The following is a 12,724-nucleotide window of genomic DNA, read 5'->3' on the forward strand; positions in this document are numbered from 1 at the left end:
GTGTGCTTTATGCCCAGCTTGTTTGCATCGCCAGCACTTTCCTATGAATTTCTTCCGTCGTCCTAGGAATGCGGCTCCAGAATCGCCTCCTTCTGCAGATTCCGCGTTCACATCTCCGGTCTCAAAACGCTTGATTTCTTCTCCAAATAATCGTGCTTTCACTTTCGCTACTGTTAAGTCGTCCGGATCAAGTGTTTCCAATGCAGTCCTTACACCTTCGTACGATTTTGGCAGCGCCATGAGAAGGTGGGTAATGATTTCGGTTTCCCGCATTTGCGCTCCGGCAGCTCGAAGATCAGAGATGATTGCATCAAACTGCGCCAGCTGTCTTTCCATCGGCTCCTTATCCGAAAACTTCAAAGCTAGCAGCTTCATCCGGAGATACCTCTCCTGGGCAACACCTTTCCTCTCGAAAACAGTGCAAAGCGACTTCAACATTCCATACGCCGACAGCTCCTGACGAACATACTCGATGTGTGCATTTGATAAGCACTTCACGATGACGTTTCTCGCTTTGACGTCATTTTTCTTCCAGTCAGCGTCGAGAAAATCTGCACGTGTCGGCTCCTTTCCGACATGATCAAGCAGCTCCCGCTCCGCCAGAATTAGATCCAATCGAAACTTCCAGCTGCTGAAATCCTTCCCGTCGAACACCGGGAATCCAGATTTATCGGAATCGGCCATGCTGGTCCCATAACCTGCTGGATTTCGGAGGTTTCTGGGCAAGAGAACGCGATAAACTTTACGATCAACTGTTTGTTTATTTAGACATATTCGAACTGAACAAAAGGCGGTTTGGTTAGATGACAGTTAGAATGCGGCAGTGCAGCCAGTTAGAAAGATTATGCTCACAACTTTCTTCTCCAGAAAAAAAAACATTAAAAAAAGTGCTGCCAGTTTGATGACAGCCAGCATCATTAATGTGCCGGCGAGTGTGCCAAAAGTGTGCCGGCGAGTGTGCCGGGCACTTTATGCCGAGTTTCCCACCCTCTGGATCGCCCACGTCTAAGTCTGAGTAGTCTCTGATTGCATTAACAGTTGAAGCTTAGGCTTTCTTTGCCCCACCAGCCAGATAACCGGGTTTTGCAAACTAAGCATTATTTGTGGCAACACTTTGAGCGGCATGATGAAACTATGCCGAGCGCGCTAAGTGTTATTAGACCACTAATGTAGTTGCATGAAGTGGGTGACGAGGTACATAAGTATCATTACAGCGTGCTTAACCGTTATTGCAATATTGAGGCACCATTTTGACTAAAGTTTGAAATACATAACAACTCATGAGAAAACTGTCAAGTTCGATTCAAATATAAGTTAGGTTAAAAAGCGAACCCGCAGACGAACCTATATTAGAAGCCATTTCAGTGTTCAGTCCAGTCCATATGTTAAAGATGGCTCTACGTCAAAGATAAAGTTTGTCAACCGCATTTGATTCGATTGTGGTCGAAGGCAAGTTCACATGAGAGAAGAGGAGAAAACTCCCCTAAATGCAAATACAGAAAGAATAGTGTTGAACTCATCCACTGATTTACGGTAATCTGACCTGCATCTTTCCGGGTTGGCCTACATCCGTATTTCTCTCATCGCACTCTACACACCTAGCCCGCCATATCTCTTGGACCCCTGCTTGGACCTGCAGTTCTTAGGACATCTGGTTTACCACTGATTTAAACATGTTATTGACTTTAAATTGATGTTTATACTTATTCACTTTTTTCTCTTTCCTTTCCTTTGCATGCATCAAAAAAGTCATAAACATCAACAAAACAAAGCACGGAAAAAATCTTAAACTGAATAAATAATTAAAAATTCACGGAAAAATAATGTTTCGGAAAAGTAAATGCCTCAAACGTAAGAAAAACAGTATAATATATTGTTACATGAAAATCCAATGTTAATGTATAGTATAGCGAACCATTTCATTACAATACACTTTATTGTAGCTGGTACACTGTATGGTGCAGGAATGGTTTTCACCAAACACCCTATGGTTAGTTTTTATCCGGGTTCCTTTGCGTTAACTGTCAAAACTACCGAACTCGGTTCTTATTAGCAGTACACCTTCCCCCTATTTTTTTTTATAAAAATCATCGATTTTTATGAAATAAATATACGCTCAACATTTAGATAGTCATTTGTTTATTATTCTTAGCGCAAATGTTTCCTCATTTATTTAAATTTGTGGCACACAAACCACATGCACTCTCCAGTTAAAAAACATAGGCTGGATCATGGATACACTTTTTGCAAGGAATAGACCTTGGTATAGAAGACGATCAGGATATCTGCAAACGTGATTACAATTGTTTTAATTATCGAGAGAATAAATACTTCAGTTATATTTCAATTTACCTGCTTTATTAATTCCGTGGGATCTCAGGTTTTTAATATTCCCCGTTAAAATCTATATCTTCAGCACACGAGTAACTAGCCAGAAAAAAAATGGCTGATGACTGGGTGACTGGAAACAACCGAGTTTGTCGGTTAAAATATCCGGCATGAAGTTCAGCGTCTTGACGTTTATGCATTCAAGCGAACTTCGGTTTGTTTCACCGAGTTTTTTCGGTTTTCAAGCACCGAACGTGTGAACATCACTGATTTACCGAGTTATTCGGTTCGGGTAACAAACAATAATGTTATTTTTTCCCGGCATAATCGAAATTTCGGTTTTGTGCAATAACAAACTGCCAAATTAACATTATCTTCGGTTCCTTTTTGATTGCCGACTCAATTCGGTTAAAAATTGAACCGAGTTCGTTTTTATTTTCTAAGTGTGGAGCGTGACATGAGCCAAACTGACACATCGCTTTGACATACATTATGGCCCGTTTACATATTTGCTAATTGGCTTCTTTAGCGGTGTTGAGATAATTCCATATTCTGAATCTGCATGCCAAACTGAGCCGAAATCTTGGCCGAAATCCAAATTTTCATGAATTTTGGTGTCCGGGAACCTATTTAAAAATCAATTTGAAGTTTGTATGTGTTACCCCAAGTAACAATTCAAAATCATTAATAAGCATGTCAGTTGATTAAATGTGCTACAAAGGCGCCGACCGTTGTACAAGAGTTTCTGTTGAACAAAATGGCGAATAAATGTTTCATGCAGTGGATACTGCACGTTTGTTAAAGCATATTTCTGCTCATTGAATAACCAATGGCATAAAAGTTCAAAGACAGTTGCTTAGGTATTCACATCATCTGTCTAATAGTGTTCTAATAAGGATAGAATACAAGCTGCTTTCAACGTATTACACTGATAAAATTTCAATGATTTTTATTATGTTCCTAAACACATATCTTATAAGAATTACCACACCTATCAAATTCAAATCGTTATGATATAATGCATATAGCGATCGCTAATCTAAATTATGTGTGAGGACCACATAGTAAAAATCCATGCAGCCTCACACATACTTTAAATATGGTGGATGAACTGTGATGAACATCAACAATATTTTCGCGAGCGCGCGCAGCTGCTTCGGCAACATCAACCATTTTGTTATTGATTGCTGATCAAACCGGTATCCAAGTGGGAAAACCATTTTAAAACAAATAATATCGATGGCTAGACAATTTCTGGTAAGTGCAAGTTTACTCTTAGTGCGTGGGAAGCCTCATAATCTTCCAATATACCTGCTTATAGGAGCCAAACATCCGTAAATGATGCCATCCACGATCGTCGGAGATTGACCAGTGACGACGACGCCGTACCACCAAAGATGCCGAAACGGATTCATTTCCGGCTTTTTCCTCGCTCCCCGCACAACTCCAATGCGCATATATTCCGGATGCTACTTCAAACATACGGAAAGCTGAATAGACGCTGCTCAAGGACATTACCGGAAGTGCGGCCCCTGAGAAAACTGGCTATCGAAAACAAAACCGAAAAAGGACTACCTCCGTGGATTCGCTCGTGACAATTTCTGCTGATAGACAAATGTGAACCGAGAATGACGCCAGATCATGTGCAAGACTTCATATTTTATATAATAAACTAAAATGAGAATAAATTTTATATTTTCTTCTTTTTTTATTAAAAAAAAGCGAAAATTGTGGGGAACAGCATATTGAATCCACTCTTATTTGCCATTTAATTTTCCAAATAAAATAAATAAGTCAATTATGATCAATTGTAAGTACTAGAGAATTGAATTTCATAAGAGCCACACATACCTCCAATAAGCTGAGAGTTCATCTGGAGATATGTGTACGGAACATTCTTTCTATTTGCAAAATCTAATTGCAAAAATCTATAGTAGCTGACACATAATAGCAATATGGATATTTTTCTCAGTGTAGATGCCGTTATTCCACATAAGATCTTCAACACTGAGAAAAATATCCATATTGCTATTATGTGTCAGCTACTATAGATTTTTGCAATTAGATTTTGCAAATAGAAAGAATGTTCCGTACACATATCTCCAGATGAACTCTCAGCTTATTGGAGGTATGTGTGGCTCTTATGAAATTCAATTCTCTAGTACTTACAATTGATCATAATTGACTTATTTATTTTATTTGGAAAATTAAATGGCAAATAAGAGTGGATTCAATATGCTGTTCCCCACAATTTTCGCTTTTTTTTAATAAAAAAAGAAGAAAATATAAAATTTATTCTCATTTTAGTTTATTATATAAAATATGAAGTCTTGCACATGATCTGGCGTCATTCTCGGTTCACATTTGTCTATCAGCAGAAATTGTCACGAGCGAATCCACGGAGGTAGTCCTTTTTCGGTTTTGTTTTCGATAGCCAGTTTTCTCAGGGGCCGCACTTCCGGTAATGTCCTTGGGCAGCGTCTATTCAGCTTTCCGTATGTTTGAAGTAGCATCCGGAATATATGCGCATTGGAGTTGTGCGGGGAGCGAGGAAAAAGCCGGAAATGAATCCGTTTCGGCATCTTTGGTGGTACGGCGTCGTCGTCACTGGTCAATCTCCGACGATCGTGGATGGCATCATTTACGGATGTTTGGCTCCTATAAGCAGGTATATTGGAAGATTATGAGGCTTCCCACGCACTAAGAGTAAACTTGCACTTACCAGAAATTGTCTAGCCATCGATATTATTTGTTTTAAAATGGTTTTCCCACTTGGATACCGGTTTGATCAGCAATCAATAACAAAATGGTTGATGTTGCCGAAGCAGCTGCGCGCGCTCGCGAAAATATTGTTGATGTTCATCACAGTTCATCCACCATATTTAAAGTATGTGTGAGGCTGCATGGATTTTTACTATGTGGTCCTCACACATAATTTAGATTAGCGATCGCTATATGCATTATATCATAACGATTTGAATTTGATAGGTGTGGTAATTCTTATAAGATATGTGTTTAGGAACATAATAAAAATCATTGAAATTTTATCAGTGTAGCTATTTAAATACGTTACCATTCAAATTTTAAGTACAGTCATGACCCGCTGGTTGGGGGCTTAATAGTTGGGTGACTTTCTAGTTGGTGCTCCGTTAGTTGAGCTGGCAGCCAACTAAAAAGTACCTGGATGTCATAATTCAATGTCAAACTGAAAATGACAACCAATCTGTAATTCCGAGGGGCGAGCTAATGAGTGTTTGGTTTCTTAAACTTTCCTGATAATCAAGAAGAATTTCTATTTCATATTTCTTTAAAAAAAAAACAATATGTACAATTATTTCGATACAAATGCAAAACATCGGCAATCTTTATTTTGTCGATCATTGAAAGCATTTTGCGCTTGCATTTTGATCCGGGTGGTTTCATAAACATCTATATTTTCACTTCACCGACTAAAAATGGGTGAAAATAATTATTTATCGCATTGACCATATATGTATCTTGCAAAACGTATCAGTTTTACTCTAAATGTAAAACAAATTGAAAAATTTTACCTTTTACTTCCAACCCAAACATGATTAAAAAAAAATAATGCGCGCGCCCCTTGTGCTGCTGTCACTTCACCCAACTAGCGAATCGAATCCGTTGGTTGGGTGGAGGTTGTCGCTCAACGAGCGGGTTCCGACTGTAAAACAAATGGTTTTCCAAAGATTGAATCAACTTTTTTTCATATGCTAGAAATCTTGGCGCGAAACAATCACTAGCTCACCATTTTCTTCCACTCACTCACTCACTAAGACATCAATTCACTCATTTGCGTTGCGTTGCGTTGCGTTGCGTGGTAACGGAGTAATTCGTAGATTGCATACTGAAAGTTGTCATGTTAAAACTTTAATACTCCTATTCTAACTACTTATGGAATGCTATTTGGGAGGGAATAGCTATCCAATTAGAGGATGAAGTAAGAAAGACATGAAAACTTCCATTGCCGGCCACGCCCATCTTCTCCGTTACGAGGATAGGAAAGGATGTGATGATATGACACCTACTTTATGAAAGGCCAGCGACTCACTGGCGCCCCCATAGGTGTCAAGGAGTTGAATATTTGGAATGGGTTGATTTGGGATTCACTATAAGCGAGTGATGCTACAAAATGCAGATTGTACGAGTGTATTTGAATAGTACATGTAGATGTGTTGATGTGAGTGTAAGTGTTTTAGTATGTTTAAACACCATCGTTGGGAGTGACATAGCTAAAAGATTTTGTCACTCCTTGGGCCATTTTTCTTCAGGGATGGGGCACAGGCATTTACACTGTGCCCTGGCTAACAAGCCTAGGCTTAAGCGCCATTGCTCGCTCTCTGAAACGATAAGAAAAAAAGGGATAGCAGGGAAGGGATGATATCTATTTAACGAGATGCCAGCGACTCACCGACGACCTCGTTAATAGAAAGGAGATGGGATTTTGGTACGAGAATTGGAAGTTTTGGAAGTTTTTGATGGTTAATAATGCTAGTTTTACTGCGATTTTATGATAAGATGGATAAAACTCAATATATATTGTATAAATATACAAAAAGGAAATCCACGAAGGGAATCGATAACGTCAGTTAGACCGTTATGAAAAATCATTGCCGAAATAAAAGTAAATATAAGTAAATATAAAAAGAACAATCTCACAAATTTTAAAAACAGCTTCATCGTCGTCGACCAAACGGCTGGGCTGGAAGTTTCTTCCGAATGCACGATTTCCTTCAGCTTACATTTGCTTACTACAATTTTCACACTATTCTGTTCTCATTTTCTCATTTATTTCTGTTTCTCAATCAGTAATTCACTTCCCCAACCATCCATTGTTTTTTTCCTTTGTTATCCGACCAACATCTCTAACATGACTGCCCATAGCATATCAAGCACTGTTTTGCTCACTTTCTATTGATTTTCTCTCTTACACAAATCACATAGTCCTTTTCAGTCTCTTCTTTTCGTCACCCCAACATAATTTAAACCCAATTTCTTCTTACGAGACCCTCATCTTGGGTTCTTTTTTGCTGCAATAGCTTTCCAATAAACGCATGGTTCATCTTTTCCGCTCCCAGTTGCAGTAAACATCTGGTATCACCAACTCTCATCAACTAATCCACAACACAACGAAAGCTTCATTAATTCGCTCTTCCAATACCGGAACCAGTATTGCATCTCCTTTTCACAACTGATTCCTATTTCCCATCTCTCCATCCACTCACTTTAAAGTTCCCAGAGATATTGAAACTATACTGCACTGCACCTTGCCACATCAGTTCACTGTCGCCACTTTAGAACCGTTTTACTCAAAGGCGTAGTACCATCAGCGGAAGCGGAGTTTCACCAAAAGTTTCACCTAATTCATTTCAATTGCACAACCACACAGCCACCACGAAGCGGATTATACCCGGTTTTGGAAGTCTGCTATATCAAAACCGTCTTCCGAATCATTTGCAATTTCATCGGCCAAACCGAATTTCATAGACGATGAAAACCGTGACAGCGCTTCAAAAATACACCCGTTCGCGCGCGCAGTTTTCTCACTAAGACATCAATTCACTCATTTGTCAACTTACTCATTCACTCATGAAGTCATTAATTCAATCTTTCAACAACTTGCTCACTTACTCACTCGTTCATTAACTCCCTCATTAATCATTTTACTTATTCATTCACTCACTCATTAGGGACAAGGTATTTGAAGTACACAGATCAAGCTTACTCGAGCACAAATCTAAAGAACCGTCAAACGTATCTGGGTGAAAATGTAACTTGGTGATTGTTTCTGCACAGTAAACATTGAGTTACCTTTTCAGTAAGATACGTTTGACGGTTCTCTAGATTTGTGCTCGAGTAATTTACCTTGTCCTTAACTCCCTCATTTATATCGCTCATCGACTCACTATATAATTCACTGACTAACTCACTAATAAACTGACTCCCACGGAACAGATCTCATATGCTCATTAACCCACCAACTCACTTACTCACTGCCCCACTCATTGACTCACTGTAAAAAGTAAAAAAAAAAAATCTATCTGTGTATACATTTTTGATTCAAAGTATCTTAGGCATGAAAATACTATGAGAACTAAAATTTAATTTGTTGCCCCGCCTTGTCGAAAGAAAGCAAAAATGTTTTGAAACTTTAATCGCGTTTTTCCCAGTTTCAAGTTTTTCAACATGGAACAACCATGCGTAGAATGGCACAGAAGCCATCGAAACAATAATATTTAAGAAGCTGTCCATTTATTACGTGGGGGGATTTTCACGATTTTTCGACACCTCCACTTTGTAAGATTTTTTGTATGAGAGCCCAAATTTTTTTGTATGGCGCGTAAGATTTCTCAAACCCCCCTTCCCCCATAAACCCTTACGTAATTAATAATTAGCCCCTAACACCATTTTCATGTCAATTACACCTTTTAAGTTCCCATATAATTTAAAAGATATATATTTATTCGTAATATGAACCATGTATGTTAGCCATCTCAATCAATCCATCAAACCCTTATGCAAAAACACGGGCAGATACCGCTTGACCATTTCGGTATACTTGGGATGTTGGAACATGGCCAGTTTGATCTTCTTCAGCTTGTCGACATCGGTCATATCGACGCCTCCTTGAATATCTTTCTGTATTTCGGCAATATCCGTCATAGGTATCATCATGTACGGCAGAAGGCAGCAAGTCCAGAATGGCTCTAAGAAAGGTGTATTTTCATTAGACGTCATTATCAAAACTTCAGCAACTCACCTAGATGACCGCATTTCAAAATTTCCGTATGCAAATCGACAAGTGTTGGAATCTTCTTCAGATATCCCAGTTTGGTCAACACCGAAACGAACTCATCGTGGTAGAATTTGACCAACTCATCTCGGTGATTGTCTCTCGTTTCGACAGCGAGCGCAGTGTAAAGTGCATAGATAAGGTCTATTGCTGGAGTTCCCCAAACGCTTATCTGGTAGTCGAGCTGCAAAATATGATGAAGATAAAGAGATCAAGTTTCCAGGTTTCATCAAGTCTCTAACCAGCAATATATCGCTCGTGACCCCGTCCATAGTTTTGAACATCATGTTTTTGTAGTGGAAGTCGCCGTGATTCAATACGTTGTAGAGATTCGATTCCTGGGATTCGTAGATTCGCTTCAACCTCTCGGTAAATGTTTGTACGAATTTCTCCAGGCGCTCAGCGTAGATTCCGTATCCGGGCCAGTCGTGGCACAGTTTCGCTACCAGGGCGATGTTTGCCGCCCATTTCGCGTTGGCGTATTGTGCCATGTTCAGCAGACCTTTATTCGGAGTTTTGATGGCTGGTAGCTGAAATATTGAGTAAAGTCAGTCAATTATAGTTTTAATCAATGAACCTTTTTTACTGTGTCTGCCAGGAACATCGACGCTGCATGCCAACGAGCCAGTTTGGTGAAAGCTATCTTTGCTTCGTGTAGATTTAGCTGACTGTATTTCATTGTGTAGTCACGTTTGTTAAGATCCTCGAAGACCATAACCAATGTTGGATCTTTGCTTGAATGCAGAAGTCTGTGGAAAACATGGTTAAGAATGAAAGTATAAAAAATATTTGTGGTAAACCCATATACTAATAAACAATACTTTTATGATACATATGTTGAGAGCTATCCCTTGGGAGCTTCAAATATACTTTCTTCAGAGACTTGTAAACATGTAGGTAGATACTACACTGCTGATCTCCCAACTTCATTGGAAGCACTTGCATACTAACTTTGAGTTAATTCTATTGTAGACTTTTGTAGATCTTAGAAAGAATCACTCTCCAGATAGTCTAGTGGTTAAGGTTATGAATCACCAATCCGGAGATGCCGGGTTCGATTTCCGTTCCGGTTGGGAAAATTTCCTCGACTCCCTGGGCAAAGAGTATCATCCCAGCTAACACAAAGTCTTATATGGAGGCAAAAAATTCTAAATAGTGGTTGCTTGCAACCCAATGAGATCTGGTCTGCAGATCCTGGGAAGGTCTTGGAGTTTATCAGTTCCATTGAACCTGACTGGGAGACGACGCGTCGTGGTAGTACATAGCTGGTTACTTGACTCATGGTAATTAGCTGGCTAGATATGAATATCAAAAGAGGACATGCCACAAAAGTTCAGCCTGTTGGACGCAGTGGCTCAATTTACTTAACAGGGGAGGAAAAAAAAAGTGTGAGCATATCGCCTCCACTTATGCATCCTATCCAGCATCATATGTGATCGTGTGTTGGCTGGTATTGTACTTGCCACACAATGTACAAATTTAGGCGATGGAAGGCAAAGAAAGCTCTTCAACTAACCTGTGGAAGTGCTTTTGAGGATTTACGGACAGACTGGTGAGAATCCCAAAATGGCCAACTTTGGAACCTACTCACGATTTAACCGCCATTAGTTACAAGGTAGAAGTAGAAGGGACCCGAAGAGGCAAAATAAGTCAGGTTTATTTAATGTGTAATATTAAGCTAATTCTACACTTAGGAAACCAGGTAAGAGTGGACTAAAATGTGGAAAAGTGAAACAAGAAGAAGGGGCTGAAAATATCCGTAAAGTGTAGAAGAAGAGACCCGAAAATTCTGGAATGAATGCATGTGCATGTGCAACAGTGCGAATCAAATAACTGGTCAAGTAATCATGCCGACCCTGAGGTTGTTTATATTTCATGGACTCTCAGGAAAATTTCTCATCTGAGGTAGTTTGGCATTTACAGATCTACGAAATATCTAGCATAGAATTAATTTAGTTACTTGGGATGTGTTCCCGAGAGAGAAACCGAATTTTCAGAGTACATCAAGTTCTTTGAAGCAACGTTTGAAGAAAGAAGTGGTTTCCTGTTCCACTACTTGGGCTGAAAGTCTCTTTAATAAAGACAAATCAATCAATCAATCAATTCCACTACTTCTTCACCGATTTATCCCGAGACGGTATTTGGCGTCTAACAGTGTCCGAAATATTCCTTTCTCCCCTATTTCTACTACTGCTCGTATATGCAGTGAATCGCCGCGCCCAACAGATTTTTGTACCTAATCTCACTGTAAATCTATCGCGATGGAGCTACTCCTCACTCAATATCGATCCGGAACGTCTGATTTCTGTTTAGTTTGTCGCTTTCTCTACTCTACGTAGAGGCAACTACTACTGCGCGCAAGCTGTAATGCTACGTTATGCAGTGAGTAGCGGTAATCATTCCTAGGCCTGTTCAAAGTCGTTCTCAAGCTTATCACGTGTCGCAACAGGATGCTTCTAAATATGCTCACCTAGAGTACCTCTATGGAGCCACCATCATGATCGATACACTACAAGAAAAGAAATGTTTTTATTTATGTGTGTGTCGACATAGTCGACAGACGAAGTTCACTCCGACGATTATAAACGTCACACATCAAATTTGTTAGTGAGTTCAATAGGAAAGGGAATATCTATAGAATACTTTGGAAAAATTTCTGGACGAATCCTTGAAGGTATCACAGAAGGACTATGTATAAGAAAATGTTCGGTGAGAATCTGCAAGAAATTTCTGCTGAGATTCTTCCATTGATTATTCAAAGATTTCTCCAGAAATTGTTCCGATGATTCCTTGCTGGGATTCCTTCAGGAATTCTTACCAGAATTTTCTCAAGCATTCTTCTTAGGACTTTACAAGCATTTCCAGATGGTATTTTTGCAGTTATTGCAATCCTTAGGAATCCTCCAGAAATTGCCGAAGGATTTCCGCCAGGATTTGCTTGAGGAATCCCAGCAAGACATCCTAGAGGATCCCCACCACGAATTCCTGGAGAAATCCCATCAGCATTCCAGGAACAATTTCATCATAAATTCTCAAAGGAAACGAAGAGGAATACCTGGAAGAATCCCTAAATTCTAGGAAATCCAACAATTCCGTCTAGAGTCAATCCCAGAAGTATTCTTGGCAAAATTTCAAGAGGTATTACAGGAGGAACGACATGAGGATTTCCCGGGGAAACCCCAGCAGGCATTTTTGGGAAATTGGGAAGGGAAATCCTTGTAAAAATCACAAAAAAAAACTTCTGCAGAGATCCCAGTGAGCTCTCTAGAGTATTTCCCAAAGGAATTCCTCAAGGAACTCCTATAGAAATCCGCATAGGAATGCAAAAAGGAACTGTTGGATGAATCCAAGGAAAAGTATGTGGACAACCCTCTTGCAATTCTTTTACAGTTTCTGTTGGGATTTCTGTAAAAGGATTCCTGTACAAATTTCGACTGTAATTCCACCAAGGGATCCAACAGAAATTTCTTATGTGATGTTTCCAGGGATGTCTCAAGGATTCCTTCAATAATTTCGCTGAAATTCTTGCTAGGATACCTTCAGATATTCCAACTAAGATTTTTTTCAGGAGTTGTTGCTGGAATT

At 39.5% G+C, this 12,724-nt stretch overlaps 1 protein-coding gene and 1 long non-coding RNA gene across 2 annotated transcripts in view; both read right to left on the bottom strand.

The window, feature by feature from the left end:
• LOC134291400 (uncharacterized) overlaps positions 1-12,724 on the bottom strand; it is a 286,882-nt gene that overhangs the window by 189,812 nt on the left and 84,346 nt on the right. The gene's annotated exons all lie outside the window — the stretch shown is intronic.
• LOC109422710 (uncharacterized) overlaps positions 8,830-12,724 on the bottom strand; it is a 43,543-nt gene continuing 39,648 nt past the window's right edge. The window contains exons 7-10 of the mRNA XM_029872034.2: positions 9,726-9,888; positions 9,382-9,669; positions 9,107-9,323; positions 8,830-9,053 (exon numbers count right to left, since the gene is read on the bottom strand). Of these exons, the coding sequence (XP_029727894.2) occupies positions 8,845-9,053; positions 9,107-9,323; positions 9,382-9,669; positions 9,726-9,888 (877 nt within the window). The 3' untranslated portion in view covers positions 8,830-8,844. The remainder of the gene's footprint in view (positions 9,054-9,106; positions 9,324-9,381; positions 9,670-9,725; positions 9,889-12,724) is intronic.

Source organism: Aedes albopictus, chromosome 3, assembly GCF_035046485.1.
Source record: "Aedes albopictus strain Foshan chromosome 3, AalbF5, whole genome shotgun sequence".
NCBI classification, from domain to species: domain Eukaryota; kingdom Metazoa; phylum Arthropoda; class Insecta; order Diptera; family Culicidae; genus Aedes; species Aedes albopictus.